The sequence below is a fragment of the Perna viridis genome, chromosome 2 (assembly GCF_037379345.1).
Source record: "Perna viridis isolate PV_CMFRI_1.1 ecotype Kerala chromosome 2, ASM3737934v1, whole genome shotgun sequence".
NCBI lineage: Eukaryota > Metazoa > Mollusca > Bivalvia > Mytilida > Mytilidae > Perna > Perna viridis.
The window spans coordinates 12,707,974-12,725,500 of record NC_142446.1 but is presented as its reverse complement, the minus strand read 5'-3'; the positions used below and the strand labels follow the sequence as shown (position 1 = coordinate 12,725,500).

Here is a 17,527-nt window from a genome sequence, read left to right as displayed (position 1 = left end):
AGCATTCTAAACAATGATTTAAAATTGGACTGTTGACTTGTAATAAGAATCATTTGATCAATAGAGAGCATCTTAGTTATCTAATCGGTTTTCAAATTATAAAATAAATCTCTCAATGTCATTTTTGACTCTTCCAAGGATATGAACCCAACATCGGTCAACAGATTTTATGAAAATTTGGGCACAAGTCCGTCTCACCATACTGATCAATTTAACCCTATCAGAATCAAGATAAACCCATTGGTGTTGAAGTTTTCTTCAATCTTTAATTTGACCTCTATGGTATATTTTTAGTAAAGTAGCCATATTTTTGTCTCTTGGGGTAAAATAATGCGGTATGAATGGTCAGCCCGTGGTAAAACAATGATAAAATGGAGTATCAGAGATTTATTTCTTAAATAAATAAATTGTGCAGTTAAATTTTAAAATGTGTCAATATTGAAAAAAAAAATACACAAAAACTGGAGTAATAACAGTGTATTTTAATATGTATAGCATAGAAAGAAATATATATGAAATATAACAGTATGTAAAAATCAACTTAATAGCAAAAAAGTTCGTTTTAGATTCTGTAACCAATCCTGAAAGGAAAGCCAAATCACTATAAAACATTCAATTAATACATAAAATATCCAATAAACATTTAACCATATTTGATTCTTGGTCTGATCAATTATTCAGGACCATATCTCCAGTAGAAATACAGTAAGCAGGCTCGCAGAAGTAGACCATTTGGTAAAACTAATACATAGATAATCTCATGTTAGTATCCAGGAATGATAATTCATTCATGTCAATGTACAATTCCCAAACTGTATGTGAACTCAAGTTCAAGAAAACGTTGCACAGTTTGGAAGTAACAATATGTAGAAACTAATGTGTAACTATAAACATCATAGGTTTTCAAAACGGCTGGGAAATGTAACTGAGTTTACACCAAAACAAGTGAAGTACGGTGTTGTATCGTAGTAATATCATGATAACATGTCAAAGACCCCCCTCCCCTTCCCACTAAAAAAGAGACAAATCAGACTGAACAATAGACAATCCCCCACCTAACAAAAACCATATCCACTGGCTTCTTTTATGTATATTAGTAGTCTACAGATGGAAAAAAACATGAAAGAACAAACAACAAAATACCTATATAAAAGTAAAACTTGTACAAAAAACATATAAAACATGGATATTATTACAGGGTACACAAACAAATTAACAGTGTGCTACAATCATTCGAATGCAACGAATATTACTTAACACAGGATTCTTAACGCAGAAAATGGTCGTCAAAATCTTTTTTTTTTTCGAAATTCATATCGGCCATGTATTTTTCGCTATCTCAAGCTACATAGTTTGTATGTCCAGAAAATGTAGCAAAAAAGTGCATATTTTTCGTAATAAAATTACTTTTACAGAAGCATTCAGGACTGTTAGCACATGGAACTGTAGAAGACCGTCATGGGAAACGGTTCATAATTCACAACGATTTATGTTCGATAATTGATATACTACGCACCAGCCTAGTAAAGTTTATTACGCACACAACTCGACGGCTCTTACGATATTTCATGAATTTTATATAGATCATCTAGCGTTAAAAAATTGTTACTTTGATTTTCGTTTCTTCTACACGAAATTAAAAAAAAACCAACATAAATGGGTACTGAACGATCGTGTACTATAAAGATCGACATGTGAAAGAAGAATGTTTGCTGACATTTTCATCTTGTTGTCTTTTGAGATATTCACCATACATATTCTTATGGCAAGTCGTTGTGGAATTTATTCCCCATTTACTGATATATTCTCTTAATAATGAATACCTCCGTTAACAACTTGCCACGATTATATATTATTGTATTATGGTATGGTTCTGTAGTATGAATCTCGTACACGTTGAGGCGCGTAGTACTTTTCAGAGAGCCTCTCAGGGAGATGAGATATTTATTGGCATAAAAATCACGATACCGAAACGCAAAAGTAATGAAGTCAAGTTAAGACATACAACAGCTCAACAACCTAATCTCCTGGTTCATTCCTGCACAGCTTTCTTGATAAGCTTACAACTCTTAGGTCTGCATATTTACAGCATTCGTGGTAAGCTTACAACCCTCGAACCTGTACAGCTTTCCTATCAATGTACTGCTAGTTGAACCTGGCAAGTGTGTCATTATTTAGTTTTGCGTAGAAGTTTTCTTGCACAAGTAAATACACTCTGCTCTGAATTTGAATAGAAGATAGAGTGGGATTATCACCACAGGTTTCAAATTTAGCATTTTGCCCAATATTCATTCATTCATTGTCATGCCGTATTTGACTGTCTTCAATCAAGAGAATATGTCATTATATGTTATTTTGTTTGGACTACAAAAATACTATTTGGTACTGTGAAGTCATTAATGGCGAATGGCCTACAGTCTGGAATTAATTAGACATTATAAGGATTGTTTGTATTTCTTGTCCAAATTATGCTAAATATATACGTTTGGACCAGTTTACATGAACATGAACAAGCGTAAACTGTCCCTAAGTTGTTGATGTAAGCATCACCTAGTCAAATACAATTCTTAAACATATCAAAGGGAACCGTCTCCTATAACCGTCTTCTACAGTTTCATGTGAAAAAATGTTACAGATGTAAAAGTTAGTAATTACGAAAAATATGCATTTTTTTTACTAGAGTTTGTAAATGTATAACTATTTTTATAGCTTGAGATAGGGAAATATACAAATCGAAAAAGCAAAGATTTATAGATGAGTAAATTTACTTATTTTGACCTTTGGTTTTTTTTTTATCTCTGTTGACTACGTTTGTTGTGAGTTTGGTTCTAACCACAGTGCATATATATATATGCTTGTATACCATCAAGTAGGTATTTGAAAAACAGTTGAGATTTCCTCTGACAACCGAAGAATTCCAAATGACACAACACACAGAAATAAAAAAAAAAACAAAAGCATAAAAAAAACAAAAAACAAAAAAAAAAAACAAAAACAAAACAAAACTAAAACTTTAATAATGTCAAAACAGAATCAATACTAACATGGGTGGTGAGAAATATATTTCTTGATGAAGAATATTATATGCATACATTGGTGCAGCAATTAAACAACAAAAGACAAAGAAACAACTGTGGTTGGCCCATAATGGAACCTAGATCTCCGCTTAAATAACATCATTTAGATAAAATTAAATAGGATAACTGTTACTAGTGCAGTTGAGCAATCAAATAAATATAAAAAAAAATACCAGGTCTGTCATACAAAATATTGCACGTTTATGAAAACGCTAAACAAGTAAAATGCAACAAATGCTTGGAAATACCAAGTTTTCTATCCATAAATATTGACATTTTGTGTATTAATGGCCCAATAACTACAGGCAGACAGACAAACTTCTGACATCAAGTATTGAGATAGAATAATGACAACTGGAACTGAAACAGCTGAGCCAATACAATTACAATGTTAATAAGGAACATTTACAAGAACTGGATTAAATTCTACATCAAAATTTGAATTGGTAATAAGAATGTGTGTTAAATCAAATGACCACTTCATCAGATTCTCCAAAAACATGCAAAATGGATTGAAAATTCAGTTAAAAATACATTATTTTTTAATGTTACATCAAGTGGTCTTAATCTGTTTTAGAATTAAATTTGTTTTTAAAGCAGTGAAATCAATTTACTTTGACATGGCATAAAGACATAAAATCTATAGGAAGCTAAATCTTCAAGAATATATTGAGATTCACAGTATAATTTGTGCAAAGGGAACTTCAATCTCAAGAAGAATGCTCAATAGTTCATAAGTGTTGCATAATATGGGTGTTTGATAAAATGTATACAGAGAACTTTTATTCAGTTCTTTAAAGTGGACAAAGCTAGACATATTTATATCTCAAAAGAAATAATGGCATCATAGATAATATCTGTAACCAAGTAAATAAAGCATCTGTAAACAAGTAAATAAAACAAATGTATGTTGCCAAAATGGAACTAGTTGGTAGAGTTATTAGAATTCATTGTCATACACACGTAAAGAAAACATCTCAAGAGAAGCACAAGTTTGAATAAAACAACAGCAAACTTATAAAATCACATGAGAATTACCTTTTTAAAAGTTTGTGTGTGTGGAATGTTGTCTATTATGATAACAAAAGAAGCACATAATCAGTTTCTTTGTGGATTTCAGATGATGCTCTAACCAAATATAATGGAAACAATAATGAATAACTGCTGACCTAAAGCACATGATATGCCTGTCCTTGCTTTTTGGGGTGTTTAAAAGTCCCACAAAATCAGAATGGAAGCTTCCTTCCATGATGACAAACATTGCACCAACACAATTATTGAAATTCATCACAGCATTTCTGAGTTATTCTATAACATATGGACTAATAGACGGACGGACAAACAGACGGATGAACAGTGGTATACCATAAACATCAGTCTCAAGACAGATGTAAAATCAATTTTTGGTAATTTTGCAGTAGTTAAGAAAAAAATTTAATAGAAGCAAAGGATGTATCACAGATAATATTACAAAAAACTGAGAACTTAGTCACCAATAACAACCAACAATATCTTCTTGTAATCACCACTGCATTCTGATTCTACCTGTGACCTCAATGTCTTCCCATATTTCTGCTTGTATTTAGTTTTTATCTCACCAAGATCAATCTGAAACAAGATTGCTAAATGAAACAAGTTTCCACAGCATCATGCCCCCAGAAGTTGTTTCTTTTTAACTTTCTCGTTTATCCAACAGTTTATACCAAGTCTGGACCATTACAGTATCAGCTACTCCAGTGGTGTAAAACCTATTTTGTCTGATTTTTGTTTTGGACTTGACTTGATTATGGATCGGATTAGTGTTTGGTAATCTTGCTGTTACCCTTATTTTCAATAGTGTAAAATATGTAACTGTCCAATTAACATACTGTATAAACCTGATTATCCAGTATCATTTTAATTCATTCAAACCTAGGATCCTGATTTCTGAACTCATGCCCAAAAGCCATAATCCCTGCCCTTATAGTAACATTACAACTCAAACTGATCCAAGACCCCACAATGACAACATATCTGTCACCAACAACATACTTCAGAATGTGCCATAGCCCTAATAATTGTCCATATACTGACAATGTTCTGAAGCCCTAATTGCTACCCGTATGCTATGTTCCATAGCCCAAATTCCTGCCAATACAATGACAATGTTCCATAGCCCTAATTCCTGCCAATACACAATGTTCCATAGCCCTAATTGCTACCCATACACAATGTTCCATAGCCCTAATTGCTACCCATACCCAATGTTCCACAGCCCTAATTCCTGCCAATACACTGACAATGTTCCATAGCCCAAAATCCTGCTCAAACACTAACAACACTCCATATCCATAATTCCTGCCCATACACTGACATTGTTCCATAGCCCTAATTCCTGCCCATAAACTAACAACATCCATATCCATAATTCCTGCCTATACACAATGTTCAAAAGCCATATTTCTTGCTCATACACTGCAGTTGATATCCCATAGCCCTTATTCCTACCTATACACTAACAATCTTCAGAAGGCCTAATTCCTACTCATACGCTGATAATATTTTTATATTCCTTATTCCTGTCTATGCAATGACAGTATCTTGAAGTCCAAATCCATGCTCCTTCATTAATTATAAACCTGCAAATTTCCTTAGGCTCTAATCCCTGCTCCTACACCAACAAAATAGCTGTTAGTGACCAAAGTCCTACCCCATGTCCCTAGAATGACCTCCAAATGTTTAAAAGACCTAGTCCCTGCCCCTCAACTGACAACATAATTCTGAATGTCTCTGTACTTTCAATGATAACATGCATATACATCTAAATGTCACAAAAAGGTGTACTTCCTGGCCCTTTCTGCTAACATTTCCCTTTAAATACACACCATCTACAAAGACAACATAGCTTTTGATTCCACTTACCTCTGATCTTGACACAACAATTCGTATGAGCATTGTATCATTGGTGCCCATGCCACTGAAGGCTCTGTCCAATCTGTCTGCATAAAATCCAGCAGTGTCTTGTACAGCAGTGGCTAAAATATATAGACTTCAGTTGAATTTCTCCCCACAAGTTTAGTAGAGATTAAGAGTTACTAAAGATGAATAAAAAAAAAGTTACAGTTTTAAGGGCTCAAGACACTGATATCACATACTTGAAGGTAAAAACAAAGGTTATCTCCACTATCATAGAAAGAAAAGACATTCAAAACTGATGTGATATGGATCTCTTTAAATGATACATGTATCTATGCATTTAATTAATACAGTAAATGGTAAAAAAAACCTCAAAATAACTTATCACCACATGTTTCATGTTATGGTCATCTATAATTATTACTGTCACACTGAACATTGGTAAAATCATACTGTACTACATAATTTTTTTTGTCAAATATCCATCCTCTAATGATCATTTCATTTATTGACTGAATGAAACTAGATATTGTAGAACAATGAAATAAATAGAGAAAAGTTTCCCCATTATTTCCTCCTGAAATAATATACCATTTAATAACGTGACTTTATTGCATCAACATTAGCATCTTCCTTCAGTTCATTATAGAGTGAACTAATTCATACTGAGAATAACAATGTAATTAACCTTGGCATATAACATGGAGTAATAACATGTACAATTCATTGGAAGAAAAAAACATTATTCAGCAAACTAAAAGATGAAAACAAATAAACAGTAAGCTGCACTTTTAATTATCTGTTTTATTGTTTACTATAATGACATAAAACATATAACAACTCTATTAATAAATAGTGGCTTTATTATTCTGAAGGAAAGTTAAAACTGTTTCATTTGAAATTTGGTCTGCAAGTACAGACAAAACATCAATACAAAGGCTAGATTTGTTTGCTTGTTTTGTTTAGATATATAAAAACAACTGTCCCCAGGCAACTGGCTTTGTCTTCCATTGACTTTGGTCTTCACATCACCAAAGAAACAGTATTAGTTATTATATCTTATATAAATTTATTGTTATTATGTCAAATATAAAACATGTGAAATTAATTGCTTTTTCAGCCTTTCTTCACAAATAATCTGTGCAAAATGTATCTGACACTCCACTGATAAATATTACAGAAGATTAGAAAACAAAATCCCACATAATAGTATTGCCTTTCTTAAACTGACATGTATAACAGAATCCTCATTACTACAAGCAAAAGGTTTAACTGAACTTTCAAGGGCAAAATCAATAACTCTGCATGTGAAAAATGCATAAATCAAGATGATGACTGAACATTAAACACTTTGATAAATATAAATTGACTTTTAAGAAAACAATGAGACAAGAAATAAATAGAAGAGACAGTAATTAATCTTCTACCAGAGCTGGATGTTGACATATTTATAAAGGTTAGAAGTTGTTTTGAATGTTTGTCACACTTCAGAGAGGGTAATTAGGAAGCATCTATTGTCTACCCTGACATTTATAACCAGCAAGAAAAAAAACTCTCATATTGTTGTCCAGGAAACATTTGGTGGTCTGTAAAATAACAATGGCTAGCCTGGCATTTAATGGGGCTCACTAAGGAAATTCCAAAAAAAAAAAATGTGAGCAATGGTAAGTCATTGATACCCCACTTCCCCATACAATAACAAGCAACTTTCGACCTCCAAATTGAGTTGAATAAAGATAGAATGTGGACAATGGGAACTCCATTCAGAGATGTAAGAGGAATTAGAGATAAAAGTTGGTTAACAGGTACTTCCATGTCAGGGAATCATAAGAACCATGCTTCAAAGTTCTTGAAAAGCAGAGGAGGCTTACCCTTCCAGTGCACCTGGTCCATACTAACTGTTATTAGTGGAGTCCAGGTTGCTTAAGGACCTTTGCTGTGTGTGTCTGTCTGTATTATTGTGTTTTTTATGTTCTAATCCTGGTTCCATTGCCAATGTTAGACTTAAAAAAATCTTTAAAAATATAACATAGGAGGTGTACAATAAGTCAGCAGTGTAGGTGGAGTAAAGGATAAGAGACTGGTACAACTCTGTATAACAAAAACAATGAAGTACAGATGGAAGAGCAAACATGCCTATAAATAAAAACTAGTTTAATTAATTATACAATATTTAGGCAAAGCCTTGTTGACCCTCATTCACCTTAAACTAATTATGGTTTTAAGGTTGAGATATCAAAAAGCCAACAGAAAACTATATGAATGTGTAAATCAACTCTGAATACAGCCTTTAATGAAACTTATCCTCATACAATGTTATGATAAGCTGGTTCTTCAAACATCCCAATTTTGTAGTTTAAATAATAGAGGAAAACAACAGATGTGCAACTAGACATTTAAATGTTTTTATGAGGAAATCGATGTAATAATTTAACATTTCAGAGCTTTCAGAAGGGATGCAAGACTTGTATTTAGTTGACATTTTAGAAGTTTCACTGGAAAACAACAGATGAAGGATAGTTCCAATCCATGATATTGTCCACAATTATACTGAATGTACAGTATAGCTTAACTCTATGGTTATATTTAATGTTTTATTTTGATATAAACAAAATGTAATTATATAATACTCATTATTACAATCTTAGTTACATTTATGCCACTCAACTTAAAAGATTGGATTATTGTATAATGTATTGTTTTATCAAATAACAAAAACAAATTCTAAATGTATTTTCGAAACCTAGTTAATAAAATGTTTATGCAAATTCTTAGCAAATTATTTCTTCATTTATATATATGCAACAATCACTCTTGTACACAATACCACCACCCAAAATGCTTGATAATTAAACCCCAGTGATGTTATTATTACTCTCTCTGTATATTGAACAGATATTGGGAATGTTCCATCATAAAAAATGTTTAATACAAGCTAATTCAACATCAATTATATAATTTACCTAGTCCAATATACGCATCTTCTGTATCGCCAGACATAGCATTAGCAATTCCTTGGTAAATATCATGTCCTGCTATCTGAAACATAATGGATACCATTGGGTTGAATACAGTACTTTCAAATCACACTGAAGATATTGAAAAATAAAAACTCCTATAAAACAAGACCTCTGTGTCATTATTCATAAGTATTTTCAATATGCAAATAAACACTAAGCATGTTAAAAAACAAAACTACATTGTGGGTTACAACTTTCCTAAAGTAATGTACCAAAGATAAGACATACAGATAAAAAATTGCTAAGTTTAAAATGCTAAAAATGTGGGAAAAAATAAATCAAATTTTTCCATGATAATAACGTGCAGTCATCTTCGGTATGTATTTAAACACTGTGCAAATTTTAATAATATATGTTTCATACTTTTGGAGTTACAGATTAGTAGGTATACTGTCCACAACATAAACTGACAAAAATAAATGGCTAATTTGAACATGTTATTATATAATGCAGAAAAAAGATCATCAAATTTCATTATATTACATGTAATAGGAAATCAAAACATATCTAAACACTGCGCAAAGCTTGTAAAATATTTACTCAATATTGGGCTGAATGGTTTCTGACTTACAGATTACATAAAATAGGTACCCTCTACATATGATGGACTGACAGTCAGAGCAGCTCTGTTGTGATGGAGGTGAAAATATGCTGTAAAACTTGTGTTAATAATATAGAATATCACTGAGGCAAAGCCCCCACTTCGGCCAGTCAGCCCCATTTCAAAAAAAAAATTTGGATATGTCACAGGCAGTTGTTACAAGAATCTTTTTCTATTATATTATGCCAATTTCAATACAATATAAAACCAGCTGAACTTCTAGTTATCTACAATCAGGCTAAAAACCACTAATTCCACTTCCCATAGGCTTCTATGCTAATTTCACAATATTCAATGGCTTCTCTGGACTTTACCTTAACTTTAACCTGCAGATGACTATATATCAGCATGATTCTACATATGTCAGCTCACAATCCTCAGAATGGCATGTGGGGTTAGCAGACTTGCAGTGCAGTACTGGTCACCGGAAGTGAAGGGTCTATAAATAGCATGGGAAATCCCAGTGTTTTCACAAGATAGGGGTATATTTAAAAATCATTATGGAGATTAGGCTTCACATCACAAGAAGCAAAATGCACCTATAAAATGTACAGAAATGTTTTTCCTTTCAGAAACTGTTTGAATTTTTTAAATAAGATGAGAACTTTTTTCACAGCACTATGAGGAACAGGGGTAATTTCTGCGTAGGACTATTTTTGCGTACGTTCCAAATGCTCATTGGTTGAATTGGTGGTCTGTAACCTAAAGAGTCACTTTTTGTCTTAGAAAAAATAAATAACTATACAGGTATCTTCCTACACACATACTGAATGCATTTGCAAAGTTTCAGTGAAATGTGACAAGCACTTTTTTAAATATTTGATTTTTAAATATAGGGTAACCAAGTTGTGCGAGCAAAAAAGTGAAAATATTCTACCATACTGAAATGCATTAAATATTTGCAAAGAACTTTTTCTGACTTTTCAAATAAAAAATATCAATCACAACTTGTTTTTTAACAATATTAATGAAGAAATAGTTTTAAAAGTAATCATTTTCTGAGAAATTGGTCTATTTTTAAAAATTTATTTCTGACATGCCTCCCCCTTTTTCTTGATCACATGTCAAAAATCCTAAATCTTTAAATTTTCACAAAAGGTGATATATTTGGCTTTAAATTTGTAAATACAGTGTTTTTACATTAGAACATGACCAGTAAAGGGCATCTAAAGCAAAAAAAGTGCTCAATAATGGATTTTCCATGTTGCCATAGGGGAATGCTTATATGGCCTTAACCGCAGTAATGAAAGTGAGTTTTTCCTCATTTCTAACCTAATTTTTGCTCAAATCTACACAAAACTTGATTTCAAGTGCTTATTACTACCATATTTAGGTAAATATAGCCCTCAAAGTTTAATATTTGATATTTTTACTAAATTGTCTACACTTTTTACAAGATAGAACATAAAAATCAGCCAAAAAGACCAATTTTCCATAATTTGGACCTATAACTTAAAAAAATGCATATTTTGAAGGATTTTTGTAGTGTATTCCTCTCATGGCAAAGTTAACAAGATCTTCAAGTAGTTTAAAGCTATTTCAAGAAACTTTTCATTTTGCCATGGCTTCATCTTAAGGCTAAAAACCACTAATTCCACTTCCCATAGGCTTCTATGCTAATTTCACAATATTCAATGGCTTCTCTGGACTTTACCTTAACTTTAACCTGCAGATGACTATATATCAGCATGATTCTACATATGTCAGCTCACAATCCTCAGAATGGCATGTGGGGTTAGCAGACTTGCAGTGCAGTACTGGTCACCGGAAGTGAAGGGTCTATAAATAGCATGGGAAATCCCAGTGTTTTCACAAGATAGGGGTATATTTAAAAATCATTATGGAGATTAGGCTTCACATCACAAGAAGCAAAATGCACCTATAAAATGTACAGAAATGTTTTTCCTTTCAGAAACTGTTTGAATTTTTTAAATAAGATGAGAACTTTTTTCACAGCACTATGAGGAACAGGGGTAATTTCTGCGTAGGACTATTTTTGCGTACGTTCCAAATGCTCATTGGTTGAATTGGTGGTCTGTAACCTCACTGGCCATTGTTCTGTATCTTTTCTAGGGTCCATAGACATACAGTGTTATAACTGTAGTATGGTTAACTGCACTATTGTTTTTATTGATTTGCTGCCATCTTTGATCTACCATACATCCAATGACTTTCCCCATTTTGACATAGTGACCCTTACCAAAATTGGATAAAAAGTGAGAAAAATTTCTTTATATTTGGGAGATAAGGTTGCAATTAACAAACACACTGAAAGTTGATTAAATTAAAATATTGACTTGAATATGGTATTAACATGCACACTCACAAAATCTATGATTAAAGGTTTGGTAACTTGTGTTACCTGTAGGTAGAATAATCATGGAGATTTCCACAAATCTTCAATTTTAACCGAGATCAAGTACGTTGGATATTTGATGTTTGATATTCGACATTCAAACTTTTCAATATCAAACTGAATATCAAATGGTAAAATTTTACTGTTTGATATTCGTTTGATATTATTTTCTGGCTACTTTAAGAATGTAAACTCTAAATGAATATCAAACTGTTATCTTTTTCTGTTCGATATTTGTTTGATATTCGTTTCCAGTTTATATACTGAATACAGAATGGGTTTGAATATCAAAATGAATAACAAACATGGTTTTTGTCTGTTCGATATTCGTTTGACATTCGATTCTGGTTTATATATTGAATATAGAATGGATTTGAATATCAAAATGAATATCAAACAGGATTTTTTTCTGTTCGATATTCGTTAATACAACAATATCTTCTTTGACGTCTCATTTGAAATAATGAAACTTCAGAAAATTCAAAAAAAGGACTTATTTGCACAAAACAATTAAATTTCTTAACACAAACTTCATTTTCTTACACTGTGGACCTTAACCTACACAAGAAATTGTGGTTTCTACGGTGAAAATTTTATTTTTTTCAGATGTAGGGTTCTTGAAAATTTGCTTTAAGGAGAAGGGGATTTTTTAAGTGGTGTATGTCTTGTGATTTGTGGAAAGCTCTATTTGTATGGAATTAAAAAAAATACCAGATTCATTAAAATTGAACAGAGGATATTGATTCTATAGCAAATCTAATACTTGGTCTGCTCCCCTAGATTGGGGATAATTTTGCCTTGCTAATACTTGGTCTGCTCCCCTAGATTGGTGATAATTTTGCCTTGCTAATACTTGGTCTGCTCCCCTAGATTGGGGATAATTCTGTCTTGCTAATACTTGGTCTGCTCCCCTAGATTGGGGATAATTTTGCCTTGCTAATACTTGGTCTGCTCCCCTAGATTGGGGATAATTTTGCCTTGCTAATACTTGGTCTGCTCCCCCAGATTGGGGATAATTTTGCCTTGCTAATACTTGGTCTGCTCCCCCAGATTGGGGATAATTCTGCCTTGCTAATACTTGGTCTGCTCCCCCAGATTGGGGATAATTCTGCCTTGCTAATACTTGGTCTGCTCCCCCAGATTGGGGATAATTTTGCCTTGCTAATACTTGGTCTGCTCCCCCAGATTGGGGATAATTTTGCCTTGCTAATACTTGGTCTGCTCCCCCAGATTGGGGATAATTCTGCCTTGCTAATACTTGGTCTGCTCCCCCAGATTGGGGATAATTCTGCCTTGCTAATACTTGGTCTGCTCCCCTAGATTGGGGATAATTCTGTCTTGCTAATACTTGGTCTGCTCCCCTAGATTGGGGATAATTTTGCCTTGCTAATACTTGGTCTGCTCCCCTAGATTGGGGATAATTCTGTCTTGTGTTCTGCTACATGCATTCATATAATGAAAAAAGGCTGTAAACATGGCAAAAATGAGAAAACACATTAAGACACAGATTGTTTTCACACTCTGGGCACTGAAAACAGTATTTATTTGATGTTTTTATCTCATCATTGGTTTTCATACCCAAAAAATAACATATGAGGATGAAAGTATAGAAAATCATAGAGTTGTACCAAAACTTAGGACTAAGAACTAAAGGCTTGTTTTGACTTTCTTATCTGCATTGCAATACTTAATTGCACAGAAAAAGTTTGGTTTGGTTATCCATTTTACTTATTATAAGCTAAAGAAGTAACATTTTTTTACTTAAAAGAGGTTAGAATAGCACATATCGCAAAAAGATACAAGAATATCTTCTATGACGTCACATTTGAAATGATGAAACTTCAGAAAATTTGGTTGCTAAGGATTAATTTGCACTAAACTATTAAATTTCTTAACACAAACTATGTGTTCTTACTCTGTGCACCTTAACCTACACAAAAAATTGTAATTGTGGTTTCTATGATGAAAATCCTATTTTGTAGGGTTGCCATAAGGTACTGCAATACAGTTTTTCTGAAATTTGGTTTAATTTTGTTGAAATAAAGCTGTTTTGAGTCAGTCTGCAAAGAAATTTCTAGTGTTTTGTCATAAAAAAGTGCATATTTTTAAAATCCTTGGTGTGTGGAGGTTCAAGTCATTTATAAATAATTTAGTGATTATTGATATAAAATCTTATAGCCATGGTAACATATTGAAAAAAATACTACTGAGTTTTAGTATAAATCAAGGGTGCCTTTCCAAAGCTAACAGCCAAATACTATGTTTTATAAAATATCAGGCACTTAGACACTACCACAGCATGAAAGCATGTACAGAATAGGTAGAAAAAAGGTAAAAATAATAAGACCCTTTTGGATTCATTCTAGTTCCAAAATTTCATGCAAAATAAAGTATTTTGAAAATCAGCCATCTGATGGTATGAGAAATCAATTAATTTCCCTTGACTTTTTGTTGTATACGAATATAGTTCCTTTAATTTTAGTGTGTTTCTTCCTGATTTTTTTTCTTTTCTGCCCTTTACTTTATTTATTGCTTAGTATTTGCTGCAGAAATGTAGGAAAAGGATCAAATTTACAAGGGATTTTTCATGCTGTAATTTTATGTGAAAGTTGTGATTTAGTCCCATGGAAGAAGGTCAAAATTAAGGACATTTGGCAGTGGTCACATTTTATATCCACAAGGTCTCCAAAGCATAGGTGCTAGAAATTAAAAAAATGATGGTGAATTTTTTCTGGCACTCTTATAGGTATCTTTTTTTTATACATGTTTCCATATTGGTGGAGTTTTATTGAGTTTGAAGAGGTTGAAATTTTTTTTATATGTCAAAATGGGTCTGCTGGAATGCACTACAAAATTAATTGTGTTCTTGTACCTATAAGAGAGGTCACATTTTTGTAAAACATGCTATTTTTATATGTTTTGGGGGTTTATTTCTCAGAGTTCATAAAATGAACATGAAATGTGGCAAAAAAACTTATTTCTTTTCTCATTTTTTTTTTTCATTTTAGTGCAAAAATGGGTTTCTATGGGATTTTCAATGTAATACTCATAAACTTTTGCTAATGGCATCATGGTAAAATTGGGCAAATGAGCTAATTACTATCTCATTTTGAAATTTTTGCACACACAGTGTCATAATAACAGCAAATAAACACCATTCATCTGTTTTTAACCTGTGGCAAAGGTCATTTGGCAAAATTACGGTGTATGTCAATTGTTTCAACCTCTTGGAATATTCCTTTTCACTGCATTGGTATGAAATTCTGGACAATGAGAGAGAAAGGTCTTTAAAATGTAAAAAAAACATGATTTCCCATTCTTTTACATATATTTTGAATAAATGTGCCACTTAAAGCCCTGCAGAGTTGACGAAAAACAGTTATTTTGGAGCCGGTCATACACTAAATAGCCTCAAAGCAAAAAAAACCTGACCTGATATGATAAAGAAACATCTACTTGAGTTCATATTGTACCACATCAGCATCAAAACATGCATTTTAAAATATTTTTTCACTATTTTGTGGCTGTAGTGGTGAAATATTAGTGTAAATGGCATATTTACCAAAACCCACAGTTTTACAACCCTGGTCCTGGCTTGATTTTAATTACCTCATCTGATAGTTTACTCTAAAAGACTACCTCTGGTTGTTTTTAAAGTACATTTAATGTGTCTAGAGCACTTTGGAAGTAAATTTGGGTTGAATCATTCTTTTTTAGTTTCTAAAAATGACTTTTTATATAAGCACCCCTGCACCAGGTGAAAATGCTCCAATAGTGCAGTGACATGTATTAAAACACATATTTCTGGCTTTAATCAGATAGAAACCTGACTAGCTGGTGTTTTCTACGTCGGAAACATGCACTGCAATGGAAATAAAGAAAAAAAATGCGAAAATCTATCAAATATTTGAATTGTGGCTTTTTAGAAGACACTTCTTCACCCAATCTGCAAAAAGTTGAAGTCACGACATACACCATTGACATAAATCATTTATTTTTCAACAAATTTCTGTAAAACTTTGCAATTAGACTAAAAATTGAATAAGCTTTCCACAGATGAAGCATTTATTTGAGTTTCAAAAAAAGCAAATCTTATGGGTACAAGATCACAATTAATTCCTCATTGACTTTTCATTGTATATGAACACAGTTCCTTTTTTTTAGTGTGTTTCTTCCTGATTTTTTTTCTTTTCTGCCCTTTACTTTTTTTATTGCTTAGTATTTGCTGCAGAAATGTAGGAAAAGGATCAAATTTACAAGGGATTTTTTTTTCATGCCGTAATTTTATGTGAAAGTTGTGATTTAGTTCTATGAAAGAAGGTCAAAATTTTAGACATTTGGCAGTGGTCACATTTTTTATGTCCACAGGGTCTCCAAAGCATAGGTGCTAAAAATTAAAAAAATGATAGTGATTTTTTCTGGCAATCTTATAGAAATCTGCTTTTACATGTTTCCATATTGGTGAAGTTTTATTCAGTTTTTATATTCAATATATAAAACCGGAAATGAATGTCAAACGAATATCGAACAGACCAAAGTCCTGTTTGATATGTCGAGTTGCTCATAAAAAGTCAAAACTACTTCTTGGATTTTGCTTAAAATTGAATTCACCTGTAATTTATGATAATAAACAACTGCAGAGTTTAAAAAAAAATGCTGATCCTTTCTCAAGTTATCATCTAGAAACTATTGGGGGAAGTACAGAGAGATGGATGGACATGCAACTTTATGATATCACATAATACCTTGCAACCTCGTATCATTAACATTTAAGCTCAAATATTTTTTCATAAAATTCTGAAGTTATTTCACCTTAGGTCATCTCCTTTAGAAAATTTAGAAAATCTGTGATCAACTAGAAAAACTGTGTCCAAGGCTCACTCAAATATACCCCTGCTCCCTACCCCAATAATAGTATGATCGAAGTATAAAACAGTCTTTAAACAGGAAATTGATGCTGCATCAAGTCCCATGATATAACATATAAAAGTTCTGATAAAATATCAAGAGACAGTGATAAGTAGTTGCAGAGAAAACTGTAACAAAAAAGTTGTCTCTATAGATGCTGTCGGATGGACAAACTGATAGCTTGATCAATGTATATCATCCTCCACGCAGGTGTATAAAAAACATTAGGTCTAATCTACCACAAAAGAAAATAAGGAATTAATGTTAAAAATATCACTTATTCGGGAAGATCAGATGGAAACCACATTGGGAAAGTTACTTTTCTCAGGTATCATGATGATTTTCCAATAACATACAATAAAAAATGAAAATTTTAGTATTAAATCTGAGAAAAAAAAAATTCTTGAAACATGGGAAGGTCTATTTCAAGCACATCAGGCTTAGACCTGCCAATGACCTCTAAATTTTAATTTTAAATTTGGGTGTGAAAACTTTTATTTATTGTCAGTACTGATTCATGTATAAGTATTGCAATTTCTATAGCAACAGTGAAATATGAAAACAGACCAAACATATTTTGTAAAGCTTTACTGCACCAAAGAAACAGTAAACTATGAAAAATCACACTATTTTTTTTAATAAAAAGTGCATAAGAACATTGACCTAAAAA

At 32.3% G+C, this 17,527-nt stretch overlaps 1 protein-coding gene across 7 annotated transcripts in view; it reads right to left on the bottom strand.

Annotated features, from left to right (window-relative positions):
* Nucleotides 1-462: 462 nt before the first annotated feature.
* Nucleotides 463-17,527, bottom strand: part of LOC148623675 (annexin A6-like) — a 71,014-nt gene continuing 53,949 nt past the window's right edge. For all 7 annotated transcript variants that reach the window (XM_088565685.1, XM_088565688.1, XM_088565689.1 and 4 more), the window contains 3 exons: nucleotides 8,936-9,011; nucleotides 5,979-6,091; nucleotides 463-4,685 (listed from right to left, as the gene is read on the bottom strand). In XM_088565685.1, coding sequence (XP_088421811.1) covers nucleotides 4,563-4,685; nucleotides 5,979-6,091; nucleotides 8,936-9,011 — 312 coding nt within the window. In that variant the 3' untranslated portion in view covers nucleotides 463-4,562. The remainder of the gene's footprint in view (nucleotides 4,686-5,978; nucleotides 6,092-8,935; nucleotides 9,012-17,527) is intronic.